The 18415-nt window shown below is 51.3% G+C and overlaps 1 protein-coding gene across 1 annotated transcript in view; it reads right to left on the bottom strand.

Annotated features, from left to right (window-relative positions):
• The window catches only part of COL17A1 (collagen type XVII alpha 1 chain), a 57425-nt gene that overhangs the window by 15292 nt on the left and 23718 nt on the right, over positions 1-18415 (bottom strand). Inside the window, exons 8-31 of the mRNA XM_081073454.1 lie at positions 18220-18267; positions 16718-16861; positions 15261-15419; positions 14583-14654; positions 13291-13362; positions 12447-12515; positions 11250-11411; positions 10784-10864; positions 9616-9660; positions 8451-8666; positions 7645-7869; positions 7294-7323; positions 6922-6948; positions 5933-5959; positions 5768-5830; positions 4857-4961; positions 4075-4137; positions 3349-3384; positions 2628-2672; positions 2344-2379; positions 1780-1815; positions 1084-1146; positions 404-439; positions 88-159 (exon numbers count right to left, since the gene is read on the bottom strand). Coding sequence (XP_080929580.1) covers positions 88-159; positions 404-439; positions 1084-1146; positions 1780-1815; positions 2344-2379; positions 2628-2672; positions 3349-3384; positions 4075-4137; positions 4857-4961; positions 5768-5830; positions 5933-5959; positions 6922-6948; positions 7294-7323; positions 7645-7869; positions 8451-8666; positions 9616-9660; positions 10784-10864; positions 11250-11411; positions 12447-12515; positions 13291-13362; positions 14583-14654; positions 15261-15419; positions 16718-16861; positions 18220-18267 — 1932 coding nt within the window. The remainder of the gene's footprint in view (positions 1-87; positions 160-403; positions 440-1083; positions 1147-1779; positions 1816-2343; positions 2380-2627; positions 2673-3348; positions 3385-4074; positions 4138-4856; positions 4962-5767; positions 5831-5932; positions 5960-6921; positions 6949-7293; positions 7324-7644; positions 7870-8450; positions 8667-9615; positions 9661-10783; positions 10865-11249; positions 11412-12446; positions 12516-13290; positions 13363-14582; positions 14655-15260; positions 15420-16717; positions 16862-18219; positions 18268-18415) is intronic.

Below are 18415 nucleotides of genomic sequence, written 5' to 3'. Positions count from 1 at the left end.
GATAAGGGGCGCGCGCGCGCGCGCGCGCGCACACACACACACACACACACACACAGCAGGGCCCGTTCCCCCTTCCCTCTCTGTCACCTGGCTTTCCTGGGTCTCCAGAAGGTCCTGGTGAGCCTCGGGTCCCAGGCATCCCTGTGAGACCTTGTTCACCTAGAGAGAGCAAGACCAATGTGCAAATGTTTTCCTTCCTGAAAAGCTGACCAGGTCAGCATGTCTGAGTCCATGGTTCCTTGGGGCTTTACTGAGTAACTTGCAGGCAGGTGGGAAGGAGAAGGCTAAGAAGGCCTGGACTGTGCACGTTTCTCCATGACATATACCCTCTGGTGTTACAATTAGGGGAGGTGGGCAGGGCAGGGAAGGCAGTGAGAGTGAGGAGAGCTGAGCAGTGACCAACCTCGTGGGCCTTGGTGTCCATCCGGGCCAGCAGGTCCTAAGGAAGCAGAACCACAGTACGTCAGTGATTCCGGGAGTGACTCCGGGACTCCCTCCCTCTACTGCCCAACAGCCTCACATCAAATTGTCTCCCAGGAAGGGAGACTGTGGGCCTTTCCCGTAGCCGTCAAACATGGAAAAAGCCGGTCTCTGTCACATCCTCTGGATGCAGCTTTCTCCCTGCCCTCTTCTCCTGAACCAGTAATTGTCTATTTTCCTGTTAAGAACTGTTCAGTGACTCCCCATTGCTTCTCCAGTGCCCTTCACAGGACTTGGCACACACCAGATCCTCAACAAATGCCCGCCTCATTTACTCAAGGTCCTCCAAGTTTCAAAGGACCTCACCGGTTCCAAAGGACCCCGACACTTGTCTGTCCTCCCCAGGGTCCCGAGTGGCTTAGAGGCAGGAAGAGGCCAAGAACGCCCCCACCCCAGTAGTGAGGAACCCACAGAGACGGCTGCTGCTCTTTGAGCCCCAAGAGGGATGTGCAGGCCCAAAAATAGCCTATCAAGGGTGCCTCTACCAGGGGGTGAGTGGATCAGAGAACAGGAGAGGTGGTTCTAGAAGGCTCACAAATCGAGAGCCATGATGATGACGGGAAGGGGGCAGACCCCCTGCATTCGCTCCTTTGGGACACTCACCCATTGCTCCTTTAGCTCCAGGCTCGCCCACAGCACCAGGCAGACCTTTTGAGCCTGGCTCACCTGCAAAGGAAACGGGCGAGCTGGTTGGAGGCTTGCGAGCTCTGCATCCGTGACAGTGGTAGAATGCCACACCTTCCCTGCCCACCCCACCCCTGCCTCCTCCCCAAGCAGATGACCAGAGGCTGCTTAGACTCTATGGTCAGGCCGCCTGGGCAGCAGGCAGGGACTGGCCCAGAGCCATGCCTGGTCTAAAGGGGGGTGTGAGTCTTATTCCTTGGCAACAGAGAGCTGTCCCTTATAACCAAAGTATCATTACTATTAATTTCCTTTTTAATCATGCAAGTTAGTAACAGATAAGTGGATGAGGGGGGTACAAGTAGTGCAAACTTTCTGCTACTTTGGGAAGGGCTTCATTTCCTCAGCTGAATTCCCCAAAAGAATCAGAGACCATCACAAACTCCCTTTTCTGCCCTAAGCATATACTGTCTGGACGATTCATCTTGATGGTGGCCTATGCTCCATTCAGTGCTTTATGTTATCCTGTCTTGTGTTTTTTCTAGATTGCAAGTTCCCTGAAGGTTTTTAGACCGAGATTCTGTCTCATATTTCTGTATTTATTTTCTCACCTCCCGTGCCTGATGGATTTACAAAAAGTCTTTAGTGAATCAAAGTGGATTCCCATGTAGGACTGACCTGTGAGGCCTCGGGGTCCTTTCTCACCCTGGTCACCTAAAACAAACATGGGTGGGGGTGGGGCAGGAAGCTGCAGTCAAGAGCAAGGAAAACATTCCCACCCAGTATGAGGGGCCCCTGACCCCTAGCCCCCAGCAGCAGAATTGTTCTCATTGTACCTGGAAGCTACTGTCAGCAGATTGTGGCTGAGACCTTGGCATTCATAAAGCCGAAGGTGCACGGTTTATCTCCCGCAGGGTCAGAGCCCTCCCACAAAGTGACCCCAGCCCGTGCTGTCAGACAATGGATGCTGTAGGCACATGGAGGGCCAGACAGGAAGACCTCCCAGCTGCATTCTCACTTCCCGACCACCCAAACATAGTACTGCGACCTTGGGGCTTTGTGTCTCTTCTCTGTTCCTCAGTTTCCATATCTGAGAGGTTGCATTAGAATGAGCTCCCAGATCCCTCTTAGCCCAGGGGTCTAGGAACCAGAGTCATCCACATTCTTGGAAGCTGGGGTTCGGGTCACATTAGGTTCCTGGGAGTCAGGCAGACTAGTGATGTCTGAGCAGGTGCAACATACCTTTGGGTCCTGGTGGTCCCATAAGTCCTTTGTCACCTGAAAAGTTAATGGACACTTGGTGTAAAGAGTGTTGGCGAGGAAGACCAAGAAGGACAGCATCTGTGTGTGGAAACAGATCCCCTCACCCCATTGTCCTGACCTCCCCTTCTCCTCATTCACCTGTCAGCCTGCATAGGCTATTGCTCATGTCCATCAGACCCTCCCTGTCCCCAGACCTTCTTCTTGAGTGAGTGGCATCTAGAGGGTGACATCCCATTTCCTCCTGGCCCCTCCCTCCAGCTTACCTTTGATACCAGGGAGTCCCACTTCACCTCGGAGCCCTTGAAGACCTACAGGACGTGCAAACAGAGGACCATGCAGGTGAGTACCCCGGCTTTGGAAGGGACGGATACGTACATGGGCACACACGGACACCTACACTTGCACACACGTGCACACACATGCATGCACACCAGGCACACATATACCCTGGAGTAAAAGTCAAGGCTGCTCTCTGTCCTCCCCATATCTTCTTACGTTGTGCTGATCCAGGTTTTTCACCCCTGTGATTGCCAGGCCCTGGGTTTCAGGACACCTCATGGGACCCTGGCAGAGACACTGGCCCTCATTATAATGTAGGCTGTAGCTTGAGATTTCCAAGGCAGCAGGACAAGCTCTGGCCTGTAGGGATGACGCAGAGGCAGGCACTTGCTCAGAGGAGGGAAGGATGGGACCTGCCTACCGCTGCAGGGCTGTGGGCGTCAAGCCAGGTCAGAATGGCTGTCACAGGACCCATTGATACCTGACCTCAGTCACAAGAGATACAGTGTGGATATGAGTTTTGTAGCTCCAGGAGGCTCTCTTTATAATTGCTTCTTTTGCTTTAAAAATGTTTGTTTTTCCTTTTAGCATTCTTTTTTTTTTTTGCCCCAGAATCTATTTAAAAGAAAAAGCACACACACACACACACACACACACACACACACACACACACACACAAAGAAAGATAAGAAAAAGCACACTCACCTGGAGGACCCTGTGGGCCAGGAGAACCGCTGGCACCTGAGAAGGACAACAAAAAACACTTATCGGAAGGGTGGAAGGGTCAGGCCCAGGCCCAGGACATCTGACCCCACAGTGAAGGTCAGGCGGAGAGGTGGGGGCTCCCTTCCTGGTGAGGGCTGTGTGTATGGGCGTCGTCCCCACAGTGGGGGTTTCTGCCAGGACCTGAAAGCCAATGGGTCCAAGACGACCCAAATGCAGTGCAAAGTTCTCCTCCAGAGGGAAGCTGTAGCTGGTGGCATCAAGAGACCCCTGCTCCTTCCAGCTCAGAGTAAAACATCTGGGCTCAGGCAGGGGAAGGGAGGAGAACTGACCCGATGAGCATCAAACGGAGAAAGCCCCATTTTCCCGGGTTGTTCAGACATGTTGCTTTCAAATGTGTGCATCTGGGCCCCAGTCAGGTGAGGAAATTGTCTGACTTCTGATTTCCTGATTCATCCACCCACTTGGGACCACAAAATGGGGCCATTGAAGACAGATGGAAATGTGGCCCCAAATATACCATGGAGCAAGAACTCCAGCCCAACCCTGACCCATGGGGACTCCTTTGTGAGGGGACTCTCTCTGGGCCCTCACCCCTGCACAGGCCTGGAACAGGGGCTTAGGGCTGTCTGGGATGCCAGCGCCTGGACCTCTGTGATCCATCCTGGATGCCGCAACCTTGGGTACCATCCTGGACACCTGACTCACCTTTGGGCCCCACAGAACCCGGGACACCAGGTGGCCCCTGAATCCCTGGCTCACCAACAGGCCCTGGGGAGAAATGAGAGATACTCTGAGAGATTCCCCCCAGTTTGGTTACCCGCCCAGCCTGCCGATATCATTTGTGGGGGATGGTTCCCACCCTGCCAGTGGCCTTGAGCCATTTGGTACCCCCGTGAGGCCACAAATCAGCAAAACACCTTTGGTTTCTAGCCCTAGAACTTTCATACTCCATGAAGTCTGGCACCTGCAGATGCTCAATAAACATTTGTTGCCTTCTTGAGCAATATTTTTTAGAGAAAGGGAAGCTAAAAATAAATATTCAAGATCTGTTGGCATTGAGAGGATTTCTGGGGTCTGTGCTTGGTTGCTCCTGATAAAAACAGACTCATGGTTAAGAATCTAATTGCAGAATCTTCCCAGGCCCCTCCAGGTCTGTGCCTCCTTCCCTGACTAGTTCTCGCCAGGAGAGGCTTGAGGGCCTGAACCCCACTTCAGTTTTCGTCAGGCCCTGCCCTGCCATGAGCATTCCCCTCAGCTCTGACTCCTCCCCTGGCTCCGGAAGCCCCTTTCCTTGTGACCACTGTTCCCATGCATCCTGAGCCCAGCAGGGTTCTGGGTCCGAGGCCTGGACTTACAGCCTGGCCTATGCCCTTCATTAGACCACGGTCTCCACCAGGCCAGACACTGGCTCCAGGCGCCCAGTGATGCTAGTGAAAGAAGTAAGCATGGATGCGGCTAACTTGTCTGGTGAAGGAACTGCCTCTTACCTCTGTCCCCTTTCTCTCCAGACCCAGGTGGCCCTGGTTCACCACGAGGTCCCATGGGGCCTTCACGCCCTCTCTGGCCCATGGGCCCCTCAATGCCGGGCTCTCCTAAAAACAGAAATGACCATATCAGAATTAGGACCCTAAGCCACAGCCAAGGGCTCCACAGGCAGTGTCTTGCTGGCAGGATGCTTGCCTGGAGCCTCTACACTGGTCTCCCTGTACCTCCCCTCACCCTCCATAGCCCCAGCTCAGCCCAGAAGCCAGAGCAAACCTTTGAAGATGCAAGAGGATCATGTCCCACCCCGCCCCAAACCTGCAAGTGGCTTCTCACCTCATAGGGAGGCAAAGCCCACGTCCTTGCAGGGGCCTCCAAGGCCCCACACGGTCAGCCTCACTCCCCAGCCCTTCCTCTGGGCTCTCCCCTCTCCTGGGCTCCAGCCAAGGCCTCTGGCACCTCTTCCTCTTCCTCCTCACTGCTCCTTGACCAGTGGGCACACTCTTGCCCTGGGCCTGTGGCTGCTCCATTGCCTGGAGTGTTTCCCCAAGATCTCCTCATGCCCGGCCAGCTCACCCCCTTCAAGTCTTTGCTCAAATGGCACCTTTTCAGTGAGGCCCCTGCTGGCCCCCAGGACTCCCAGTGTCCCACCAGGCTGCCTTTTGCGTTTCCAAACCACCCCCACCCCGCTGTGTACTTCACTTATGTATCATGGGTGTTGTCCTTCTCCCCAACCCAAATGTAAGCAGGGCTTTCTCTGTTTTGGTCACTGATGTCTCCCCAGCACCTGAAACAGGGCCTGGCACACAGCAGGCACTTAATAAATGTTTACGGAAGGAAGGAAGGAAGGAAGGAAGGAAGGAAGGAAGGAAGGAAGGAAGGAAGGAAGGAAACGAATGGAAAAAGCAGTTCTTACCCACATTGCCTTTTTGTCCCTTTGGTCCTTCTGGACCTGGTTTGCCGAAGACCCCAGGGATACCTGTGGACACACAAGAATACCTCAGCCCTATTTTCCTTCCAGAACCTGGGAGCCAGGACCGGGAAGCCCTCAATACCAGCCCTACCATCAAAGGTTACACACCTGGAGACCCAGGGAACCCTCGATCTCCTGTGGGAACAGAGATAAGACAGAGAAGTCAGTCAGAGGACTTGGGCAATTACCTAAAGGTGTCACTGGTGGGATTCAGGTAGGATTGCCAAATGTAGCAAATGAAAATACAGGGTGCGCAGTTAAGTGTGAATTGCAGATAAACGTCGAATAAATGTTTAGTATAAGTATGTTCCATATACTATTTGGGACATGTTTATAATGCAAAATTATTTGTTGCTTATGTGTAATTCACATTTAACTGGGCAGCCTGTATTTTCTGAGAAGTATTTTCTTTCACAATTCCCTATAGCATATAAATGTGTGCCACAAGAGTGTCCCCCAATTAACACGGTGGGGCACTTTTCCTGTGATTGTGTCTGCCTGCCTGCCCCCCGAAAGCAGGTGGCGTTGCTCCTACTGGATCTCCCCCCACAGGAGCTCAGTCGCTGACTGCTGGGTGTTACTTCCCTGACTCCCTCGGCTAAGACCCTTGAAAGCAGGCTGCTCACCTGGAATGGTGGTTCCTGACCTGATTCCTCAGATAAAAACCTGGAGGGAGGGGAGCCCAGACCCAGAGTGTGTGATTCAGGAGCATCTGATTCCTGGCAAGGCCCAGGAATCGACATTTCTAGAAATCTCTGGGGCGTGGGGGTGCATTGTGTAGTAGCAGGCCCTCAGGCTGCCCCTTGGAGCTGGAGGAGATGCAGGCCCTTGATGTGGGCCATCTGAGTCCTTCTTCTGGGGGTCCCTGGAGCCCTGAGAAGGGGCCAAGGACGGCTCTGCTTCAGAGATGTAGAGCCCTGCTGTCATGAAGCCCCCTGCTCCCCCAAAGCCCAAGTGTCTGCAGGTAGCTCTGCGATTCACGGGTCCCACCACAAAGGGGAGATGGCCAGGAAAAGTGTGAGATAGGTCCTCTGACACTTGCTTTAAACTGTCAACCCTCACTAATACTTAAGGTGAAAATGTCCATGTTGTATTACCTTTAGGGCCTTGACTTCCCATGTCACCTAAAATCAGAAAGATGAGAAAATTGTGAATGGGGTGAGAGTCCAAGGGCTCTTCTCTCTGAGTATTTTAAGACCAGCTAACAGTAGGTGAATTGCATTTCAAGGTGAGTTGGGTGTGGGGTCTGTGTCACTTCAGTATGTTACTGGGCCTCTCTTAGAGGATGCCTTAGGTCCCTTCTGCCTTAGAGGATGCCTTAGATATTCTGACTGTAAAGGCAATTCTCAGCCCTCCCAACAAATACCGTAAGACCTTCAATTTGGAAAAAAAGTTTTCCAATCCACCCAGAAAACCAGCTCTAAGTGCAGGAAATGAGAACAGGGAAAGGACTCAATCCACCACAATACCTTTGGGTCCGGGGTTTCCTCGCAGATTGCCTACAAGAGAAAGTAAACCCGGAGTTAGTCGCATTTCTTCTGGTGACACACAGGGGAAAGGGATTGCTGTGGTATTACAGTGGGAAGAAACCTGGGCTACTACCAATCAGATTCTAAACTGGGCAATTCTCTCCAGGTCTCAGTTTTCCCAGCAGTCAAATGGGCTCACAATACTGGTCCCTCCTTCCACCCAGGACTATAGAGAGGACTGAGTGCAGAGGGAGCATGAGAGTCCAGTGAGCGTGAGCGGGCACCACTGCACACAGAGGCAAAGGGGCAGGAAGTGGAAGGGAACGGCCCTGTGCTCTGCGATGTGCTCACCATTTTCTTGCTCTGTCATCAGCTTGTTCCTCACGAACAGCCAGAGCGCCTCCTGACTGTGGCCGTCCAGCCCAGATGTGCCCAAGCCTCCGCCCGGCCCAGGCGCCAGCCCCTGCAGCCGCTCCTGGTTGCTCCTCTTCATCAGCTCCTCCTCATACTGCGACACCCCAGTCCTGATTCGCTCTAGCTCATCCACGCGCGCTTTCAGCTTCCGCACCTCCTCCGCTGAAACGGCAGGCAGGCAGCGTGAGCCAGGGCCTCGCAGCACACACTCACTCCCCCCCTTCTCCACACCGGGAGCCTGAAATGGAGGCGCTGGGCTCCATGGCGGTTCTTCATGCCACTGGGGGACATTTTGCTGGAATACTTATGTGGAGACAATCTGCCGTGGCTGCCAGCGGGATTATAATCGCTTCTGAAAATTGTCACTGAGCCTTAAAGAAACCAGGCCTGGGGGTCAGTCTTCTGACATGGCGACAGTGCTGGTCCTTACTGTCCCTGGGAGCTGGTGTGAGAGCCAGCAAAGGCTACGAGCAGGGATGGCCTGACCACTATGGGTGGCCAGGTGCTTAGAGCAGCTGCTGCGGAGCCCCCGGCCCACGAGCTGCATTAGAATCCCAGCTCTGCCACTCGGTGGCGTTGCGACCTTGACCAGGTGCCTCCTGGAGCCTGTTTCCTCAGCAGCAGTAACAAGGGGTCTGTACTGATGCTGTCCGGACCCTTATCTCCAACACTTGGGACACTGGGCGATTCCTGCCCTCTGAATGGACAGTGGGGCCTGCTTTTCTGCCACTGCTGCCACGTACCCAGAGCAATGAGGCCGAAGAGCAGCCCCAGGAGCAGCAGCCAGGTGAGCAGCAGGCCCAGCAGCCATTTCCACCAGCTGCAGCAGGAGCTGCAGGGGCACCAGGCTGGTGCCGCCCCCCACGGGGCCCCACCAACGCCACCGCCAACGCCACCACCGCCACCACCGCCACTTTTAAAGCCACCTCCGCCATTATGTTGGTCGTAGCCGTGGATTTCTGTGAAAGAGAGGGTAAGGGTAAGGTGAACACAGATGGCTCTTACTCTCTTCCCTCCAAATTTCCTGGCTTTTGGTGACTTCCTGTGGGCCTGAGTGAACGTGAGTGGGACTCTCAGGCTCCTGCGCAGCACCGTGAGGGGTGAGGCTGGCGTCTGGAACCACCACAGGGCCGTGGCTGCTGAAGGGCAGAAGTCTGACAATCGTGGCTTGAGCTGTGTGACCCTGAGAAGGTCGCTTAACCTCTGTTTCCTTTTTTGTATAAAATGCGATTAAAAGATTACCTACTGCATAGGATAGTTGTTGAATGAAATAAGTAAGGAATGCAAAGTAATTAGCAGAGGATGTAGCACATATTTCTAGGTTTAAAAATCTTGATTATGAACTTTGATCTGCCACAACCTCCTGTATTTTACTAGGCCCAAACCTAAGGCGTTTCCATCTGTGACATCTCAGTATTCACAGCTCTTTCTTTGTAATCTCCAAGTGCCTAGAACTTTACTCCGCATTTAAGTGATGCCCAGTAAATTTTTTTGTGTGTGAAAAGGGTTTTTAGTATCTAAAATGGGGTGATAACCCTTGATCTGTCTCTCTCACAGGGCCAGAGGAGGAAGTGAGGAAAGTGTAAAAAGCTGGAGCTGTGTGTGGTCTTAGTGTCACCCTGAAGCCCGTGTATGTTTGGGGTGTGGGAAGACAATAGTAGCCCTGTTGTGTTGCCCCTGCCATGTTGGGAGACCCTGGACCTAAGGGCAGATAAAGGGTCATTCCCTGACCTAAGCTTCTTCTGCAGCCCGACTATTCCCCACCCTGCTCCCTTCAAGCCTTCAGGGACACTCTTTAGAGCTGGGTAGCTTGGGAGTTCACTGGCCCAGGCCGGGGCCTTATCTGTGCCAGTCACCATAACCAGCCCCCAGGGCTCCTGTCACCACCAGAAAGCCGTTCTCACCTACCTGCTGAGGTGGCCTTGCCCTTTGTGGACACAGTCTTCACCTGTCCTGAAAGATAAATACCGAGCACACAGCTTTGACTTGAGCTTTTAAATGCAAGGAGCCCATGGCACAGCCTGGGCGGCAGGTAGACACACGCACCCCACCCCCAGGCACCTAGAAGAACAGCTGAGTGCAGGATTATCCACTCAGTTCTCACCGATCTGATACTTACCATAATTACATCTATGCAGACATAGCTTAGCAACAATTCGTGGTGGAAAAAAGCAGCGTCATAACCCTCTTGTGACCTGAAACCTTTAAAGCCCAAGACATTTGCAGAAGACCACGCAAGGGGGGACCTTTGCTTTCAAACAATAAATGTGCTTGTGAGAAATGCCTCTCGACTTCTTGGTTAAGGGACTTTGCACACAGGTTCCTAACCTGGGGTGGGGGGAACGCGCAGGCAAGGGGGGGCTCGGCGCAGGGCAGTTCAGGAGTCCCTGATGCTCTCTGACCACTGAGTGTTTGTGGACATGTGTGGAATTTTCTGGGGAAATTGTTTATAGCTTTCATCAGATTCGGAAAGGGTCGTTTGGCTCCACATCCCCACCTCCACCCCTAAAATGTAAGGAACCACTAACGGAGAAGACTTAGGCCCAGGTCCTGTCAGGATTGTAATTGATTTCCTTTGCATTTATCTAAAAATGTTCTATGATGTAACTTTTCCCTTCCTTTACTGATATCCCTAAAAATCAGTGATTTGGAGAAATTGTACAACACCCAGAGCAGTGAAGAAATGTGCTTATCCAGGAAAAAAAAATCAGGTGTTTAAGAAGAAAGATAATAAAGCTAGCAAGTGCTTTGCAAATGATTTTTCTATTAGTTCTGAAAATTAAGGGAAGACGAGAAAAAAAAATGCCACTGTGGACCTTAGACGTGTCGTGGTCTAAGGCTTTTGCTTCAATAATGTGGACTCATGAGTCAACTGGGGAGCTTGTTAAAATGTAGCCTCTGACTCAGCAGTCTGGCCTAGGGCCTGGGAGTCTGCATTTCTGACATGTTCCCATGTGTTACCACTGCTGCTGGTCCAGGGAACACACTTTGAGTAGTAAGGTCTCAGAAGACAAATAAATAAATGAAATGTGGGTTGGCTGAAGGCAAGATGGACAGTGATTAGATTTGGTCTTACCATTAGCGTCTGATGTTAGGCTGGTGTCAGCAGTGTAAGCAGCTTGCTTTTCCTTTTTTAGGGTGTCCTCTGAAAAAGAAGCTGTGCATACAACCCATGATAATCTGGGATATTTCTCCCTATTCCCCAACCCCACCCCACATCCCCTCCTTCTTGGGGAGGTATAAGTTAGCCTGATAGGAAAAGGATCCAGCTTTCCTGGCGTTAATCCCCCGATTAATGCTTGTGGTTGGAGTCTTGATGTTGTTGCCCAAAGAACCCTCTGGGAGCTCTTTCCCAGAATTTTCCTGGCTTGTCTGCACTCAAGGCAGACCTGGGACACCCTATTCAGGCAGGCATTTTTTTATTTGAATGGGATGACTATGTTTTCATTATTAAATCCTCTCAAACCACCTTGCTAGGACCTTTCGTCTCCTACATTGTCTGCCTTTCTCCTGAAACCGGAGTCGTGTGCGCTTGTGCATACTTGCAGTGATGCTGGCAGGGGAGGCAGTAAAGACCTTCCCGCTGTCCTTGTTCATGATCAGCAGCTCCATCTCCTTCTTGGTAGGCGCACTGTCTTTCTCCAAGATCAGGAACTTACAGTCCTTGTGCAAGAGGTCATCGTTCTGGACACTTGTGGTACAGGCTGGAGAGGGAAGAAAAGGGTGGGGAGGAAGAACAAGGTGCCGAGAGAAGGGAGAGGGAAGAAATGAGCAGAAGAGGGAGGAGAAAGAAGAGTAGGGAGGAAAAGAGAGGTCAGTGGGTATGTCCAAGGGTGCCCTGCTCTCACCCACAGGAGCTAAGAAGCATCTTGGGGACCAAAGACAGCCTCCCCTCTGGCTGGGACTGGTGATGAGGAGGTGGGTCGATGTCAGAAGCCCTGAGCCAGCCTATGGGGCTGCCTCCCACCTGAATGTTACAGGATCTTTAGTGAATGGGCAAAAGTACCCCCTTGTCAGGCAGGCCCTTCTTTAATTAACTGGGTAGGTTCACTTCTATCCTTCACATCTCCAGTGTTAGCCTCCTGGGGTTTTTCCTTGAGCACCCCGTCTAATACACACACACTCCTTTCTCTACCACCTCATCTATTTCTTTCCTTCAAATTATCTCGTGTGCTTTGTCTATTTGTTTATCTGCCTCCTCCATTGCATTTATCAGCCTGGGGAGGGCAGGAACGCAGCCTGCCTTGTTCATGTCTGTGCTCCAGACACTTAGAACAGTGTCTGTCTCACACAGAGGAGGTGCTCAGTGAGTGTTTTCTGAATGAATGAATTGTTGAATGGAAGGAAATACATGAAGGAAGCAACTGTAAGTCCAATTTGATAAACATACTACAGAAAGTAGGGAAGGTGCGGCAGCTTTAAGGTAAGGTGCACCTTAGCTCTTGCCATGGACGACATGTAACAGGAGCAGGCCAGAGGTTTCCAGACAAGGGTCGGGGCTGGGGTGTGTCTGACCCTCGGCAGATGTGGAGGGGGGAGCTTCCTGCCTCTCGGATAGGGAGGTCAGGGTAAGGCTGGGGGTGCGGGGTGCTCGCCTCTACTCCTGGAAATAACTGAGAGGCCCCTGGTGTGAGTCCCACTTGCAGACCTTAGACCACAAATGGGGTATGGTCCCTCCTTCTGTATGCGACGTCACTGCGTGCTGTGGTGTGCCCCTGGCAGCTGAGAACAATACTCACCGGCAGAGGTGGACATGCCAGTGCTCACCACGGCAGGGCCTTGGGGCATGTTTTTCTTCACACCATATGCTGCAAGAGAGGAACCACTGAGGAAACAGGACAGTGTGGGAGGGTGGCTCCATGCAGCTGAGAAGCAGCCTGACCAGCCCTGGCAGCCTCCCCAGGTGAGCAGGAGACAATAATAATGAATAATAATGAATGAATAATGAAATCAACTCTCTCCAGCCACGGGGACAGCAATGAAAGTTTGGATGGAACTTTCTTTGGTACAATTCTCATCCTTGTAGGACTGTTCCAAAGGCCGCCTCCTCCATGAAGTTCTCCTCGACCCTCCCACATCACCTTCCCTTCTGAACTCCTACAGCCCTAACACCTGCTCTGCACAGCTTGATTCATGTCGTCTTATATGAGTCTCCAGTGGTTTCATGTGTATTAGACTTCCCACCCCAACCCAACAGTAAGCAAGCTGAGGGCCAGAGCTGAGGCTCACCTCGTCTGTCTCCCTTCCCCCCAGGTTTGCACAGGGGGTGCACCAGAAAAGCAGCCAGATGATTGATTTGCCGTGACAGTGGGCTGTCAGGGACAGCAGTGAGACAGGAGGATATACAGGTGACAGCCCACAGCAATGCCCCTCTGTGGTTTCACTCATGTCTGAGGCAGTATATAATTGTGGTTGGAACCTCTTGGTTGGGGGCTGGGGGCTGTTTCTTTGGGGGGAAAAGTCGATTAATTGTTAGGGACATTTTGGTTCCTCTGACTCAGTTGTTGAAAATGGATATTGTGAGTTATAGCTGAAAAGAGGCGTGTCTTCCCAGCCCCTAAGCTCCAAATCTCAGCTACTGACCTGTGGAGGTGGTGGCTGTGCCATGGGACAGGGCGGAGGAGCTGGGGGCCAGGTTGTTCTGCATGCCAAACACTGTGAGAGACATTGAGGACCGGTGAGCGCAGGTGCATAGAAGAGAGCCCTCAGCTACAGGCATCCCCCAGGAGCCCCCAAACTACCTGGATGACAAATGCCTTTGCACATGACAGAGGTCCCCGAACTTTCTCTCGTCTCATATTCTAAGACAGTAATTTTTTTTAATGGCCCAGCTCTTCACATCAGGCCAAAAGGTACTAACAGATTCATTTATTGAGTAGTTAGGTCCACACAACTTAATAGTGGTAGTTCACACAGGATCTGACAGATGTCACTGTATCCCTCAAAATATCCCAGGGTTCCCTGTTCCCTGTGGTGTATAGTGTGGGAACTGTGAGCACAGGCTTCAGATACAAGGGGGCCCGGAGGCATTGACTTGGCAGAACTCTAGTTTCCCCTGAACTCTTCTCCTGACACAAACACATAAAGCTCCCCTCACCCCCATTATGATATCACAGGCTGGTTGTTTTTAATAACGTGCAAAGCTCATCCCTCCGTAGTAACAGCTTCTCTTATTCCATCTTATCTAGTGTTTAGGGTACAAGATCATGGATCTACAAGATCTATTCGCAGAGCAGAAGAACAAAGGCAGAAGAAATGAAGCATGAAGTAGGTGTCTCCTGGGTTTGGTGGGATGCTAGTTCATTGGAGGTGCTGAAAATCAGAACGCCACATTCGCACTTGCAGATATGCCAGCCAAGTAAACAAGGAAGGCCCACATCATTACATGTGTTAGTCATGACATCGCAGGAAGAAGGCCAATTCCTTTAAAAAACGATGTAGCCAGTAACTTGCTTACACAGAGGCTATTGCAACATATATAGGAATAAAGTGAGTAAATTTGAGCCCCCAATGAACCACTGTATTTAGAGAAAGATCTGAAGTAAGAGCCTTCTCACTAACAATGCTTTTCACCTGAAATGTCTAAGGCCATGTCTCACTTAGCTTCTTTACTCCATTTCTCCATCTCTCAGAGAAAAGAAAGGGCCCAGCAGAGTCCTCTCCCCTGGGGACAGAGCTGTCTCTGACTGAGGCCAGGCTCAGTGCCTCCCCTGGGCCACTGCTCCTGATTGCTGTGCATGCAGGAATGTCCTCAGACTCCCGGAACAAAGAACGCCTTCTCTAAAAACCATTCCTCACCAGGAGGGAGCACCCTCCTACCCCCTTTTTTAAAGTAAGCCACCCGGAAAAGGTGAGTGAAGCTGGAGAGCACTGACCTGAGGAGCAGGTGCTGATTCCGGGGTGCAGAGTAGGGGAGCAGGATGCCATGTTGTTTGGAACTCCAAACACTGCAGTGGAGGAGGAAGGCTGGTGAGAGGGACCCTGGCCCAGAACGGGGGTACCACGGAAGCTCCGGAAGACAAACGAGGCTTGCATTTTTATATTTTGTTTAAATTTCTGTTTTTAAGAAAATCTTAGGCTCTAGCCTTGCAGCAGAGAACCATGTGTTAGTCTCTGGTGTGCCTTAGATTATAGCCAAAGAGTGGTCTTAGGTTGGTCAGGCCTCAAGTGGACGTTGGCTCCGGCCGAAGCCCCACTTGTTAGTGACCATTGTACAGAAAAGGCACTTGAAGCCCAGCGAAGTTAAACTTTACTGTGTGATTAAAGGTGACACAGTAAATCCACATGGAGTGAAAGTAGGTTCCTTGCATACGTTTTCAAGTTCTTTCCCATTACATTTTTTTCTGATATACTGTCCTTTCTATGAAGGACCCACCAAAAGAAACACCTTAGAAACTGAACTGAAGTTCCAGTGGCAATACCTTCGGGTGTTTGGCCACAGAAAGCCCCGCTAGGAAGCCTTGGGGATGGCAAACGCCAGGGAGGTCATTTAGCTCCAGGTAATGTGCGGAGGTTCAGGGGGTGGGAGGAGACATGCACTATGCTTCACATACCTGATCCTGCAGAATAGGTGTTGGCGTTGAGGAGGGATGAGCTCTGGGTTGTCATGTTGTTGTGATAGGTTCCCATGGAGGATCCCGTTGGCAAGGTGGAGGACCACATTTGGGAGGGAAGGTTGGCTTCCAGGATAGTTGTGTCATAGGTGCCGGACACTGGAACACACACACACACACACCAGTGGAGGACAAATCAGCACTCTATGCTGGGTTGACCCCGTTGGCTCAGTTTGCTGGGACTTTCCTGGTTTAGCCCTGAAGGTCACCATCCCAGGAACTCCCTCCGTCTGGAACAAACCAGGGTCGTTTGTCATCCCATTTCTGTCTGAAATCTTGGAGCTGGTGCAAACTTATTCTCTTGGATTAGATATTCTTCCTGGCTCGTGGTGAAATTTGAAGTAGAATAGTTTTGCTCTGGGGTCTGCCCATTTCTCCTTTTACGTCCCCTTCCACCCCCTGATATGCTGTCTCCACCAATGTTCTCTCCATCTGTTTGTTGCTGACTCCACCTTCAAAGGTGCCAGGGAGCAGTGAACAATGCCCCACAGCAAATCCTGGCAGGATTCCAGGCACGCAGCAAGCACAGCTAGGCAGCCCTCACTTATGAGGCCACACCGATGGATGACAGCCTTCTCTGCTTAAACTCTCCTTAAACATTCCTACACACCAGCTAGACCCAAGGGACACTTTGCACTTTTGCACCCAAGAGGGAGTTTTGGTGCTTCTTCACATCTGAGGCCAATTGTACCTACTCCTTATACAAGAGGCAGCTAGCCACACAGGTCATAAAGTACTCTGAGGTTTTGTATTCAAAAATCTCAAAATTCCTCCCCCCCCAGTAGCAAATGACAGAAAAGCTTCACATCCTAGCAGAACTGGCTTCTTTCCTCATCTACCTTCAAGGACCTTTTCATTCTTCTTTCTGCCTCCCACAGAATCTATCTTGTACTTGGTAGGCATATGAGGAGTGTTGAACAACACACATCCAACCTGATTACGATCTCTTGGGTTATCTGTTTTACTTCCCCCAGAGGCCCTCACTTCCACAAAGGCCGTGGCTGTTTCTGCCTTGTTCATTGCTTTTCCTTAGTGTCTGGTGCTTGGCATAGAGGAGGCATAGAATAAACATTCACGGAATGAATGAATGAATGAAAACACTATGCCTTTCCCCAATATTCATTTGGGGAACCTGGCCAACACATTCTCAGATGGCCAGAATTTCCTGGGGAAGAATCTCTTGGATCTAGAGTTCAACTACAATGTGTACATGAGATGGTTGACTAGGCAGGAGTAAGAAAAGCACAGCCCACATTTGCAGGCAGCACAAAGGTCAAATGCTCCGTGCTTTGCCCCAGCCTGACGGGCCTGCCAGGGTATGGCTGCATTCCTGGGCCAGGACAAATCTGCCACCTTGTTCCCGTCCCTCTGTGGCAGCCTTGGGCTGTAGGCCTTACCTGAGTGGGAGCTCGCTGTCACCTTTTTGGTCTCCACAGTGCCTTTCTTAGGGATGGGCAGTGTGTTGGAGGAATTCCGAGTGGGGCTCACGCTGGCTGATCGGCTGCCCTTGAGCAAACGTTTAACATCATCCAACTCCGTCCCTGCGAAAGAATCCCCACACTTTCCATTAGGCTCAGGATTCTTTCCTGAGTCTAACTGCAGTGGGAATTACATTTATGGCACTCTGAAGACTAGGGAGGATGCCATCTTCTTCCCACACTGGGATCGTTTTGGTTAGCCTTATAAATTTTTGCATTTTGCCAATTTATAGCACTTACCAACCTGGCCCTTTGTAGTATTAATGTCCTTGTAAATATAGTGCCTCTACAAGGAGGTCAAAGTCGTCAGTAGATATTTCCTAATTCTACCTCATCGGACACCACAGGGATGATTTTGTGGATGGAAGACACTCTCATCCTAGATCGAGGGAAATTTACACCCAGAGCTCTTAGAGAACCAGACCCCTTGAAACAAATGGATCAACAGTGACTTCAACACCTGCACGGGACACCTCAGGTGTCAGGCCCCTGACCCTATAAGTTTGGGCATGTCACAAGGAATTTGTGGCCCATATCTCCTAACCATTATGCTGCTCTCATGGGAGTGAATTTCAAATCTGTCTGACTGATATTTGCAGCGAGGTGATCTGGTGGAGCAAAGGCAGTGCATAAGAGGAGACAACCAGATTTGCAGACAGTATGTGCTGGAGAACTGCCCAAACACCCTCCCCTGAGATCTCGGTGCTCCTTGCTTGGTAGGGCTCAGGTGAGACAGTAGCAGGCCTGGAGTCAGACCCCCCGGCCCCAGGTACTGAGCTCTTTGGACAAGTCTTGGTCTCTGATTCCTGAGCCACCCACCCAGCTCTTTCTCCTCCTACACTTTGCATTCAGATCCCACCCTAATAGTTGGGTTCATTTCAAAATGTCAAATAACCTCTAACAAGAACAACAGGAGTCTAACATAGTCAGTGGGCAGAGATTGGTGAATCCCTGATATTTGAGATCAAGTTGAAACTCACACTCTATTTCTGACCTACTCTAATCCTAACTATCTCATTAAATCCCCTCCTGTTCCTTTTCCTTCAGTCACATTGAGCATTCCTTCAATGTCTCATCATGTGTTCCTCAAATGTCTGTGCCAGCTCACCTCATGGAGTCAAACTGATCCACCCTTTGGTCTCCCTTCAAGTGACACTAACCCAGAAGGCTTCTCAGAACCTGTGTTCCCTCTGCTACCTGAGCTGTCATGGTTGGTTGCTGACTGTCTCCCCATTAGTCTGTGAAGCATGAAGCATCAGGGACCATGCCTTACTCAGCTCTTTACCCTCAGCACCTAGCCCAGGGTCCTTTCCACAGAAGGCCCTTAGAGACATTTAATGACTGAGTGACTGCACACACACACACACACACGGCCCTGGGGTCCTGGATCCTTTCTTTTCAGCAAGACGGTGACCACTTACATCGGGTAGATGGGGACGCACTCTGCAGTCGAACTCGGATTTCGCTCTCTGTGCAGGGAAGAGAAGGAGAAGTCTGTGAATGAAGGAGCTTGGGCCATAGTGCCTGACCTTGAGCTGTGAGCAGTGGTGAAATCGTTGTGCTGCTGAGATGTCCATGTCCCAGAAACAGGAAACCTAGGCGTACTCAGGCCAAACG

The sequence above is a fragment of the Rhinolophus hipposideros genome (genome assembly GCF_964194185.1).
Source record: "Rhinolophus hipposideros genome assembly, chromosome: 15".
NCBI lineage: Eukaryota > Metazoa > Chordata > Mammalia > Chiroptera > Rhinolophidae > Rhinolophus > Rhinolophus hipposideros.
This window is presented reverse-complemented; position numbering and strand designations above follow the sequence as displayed.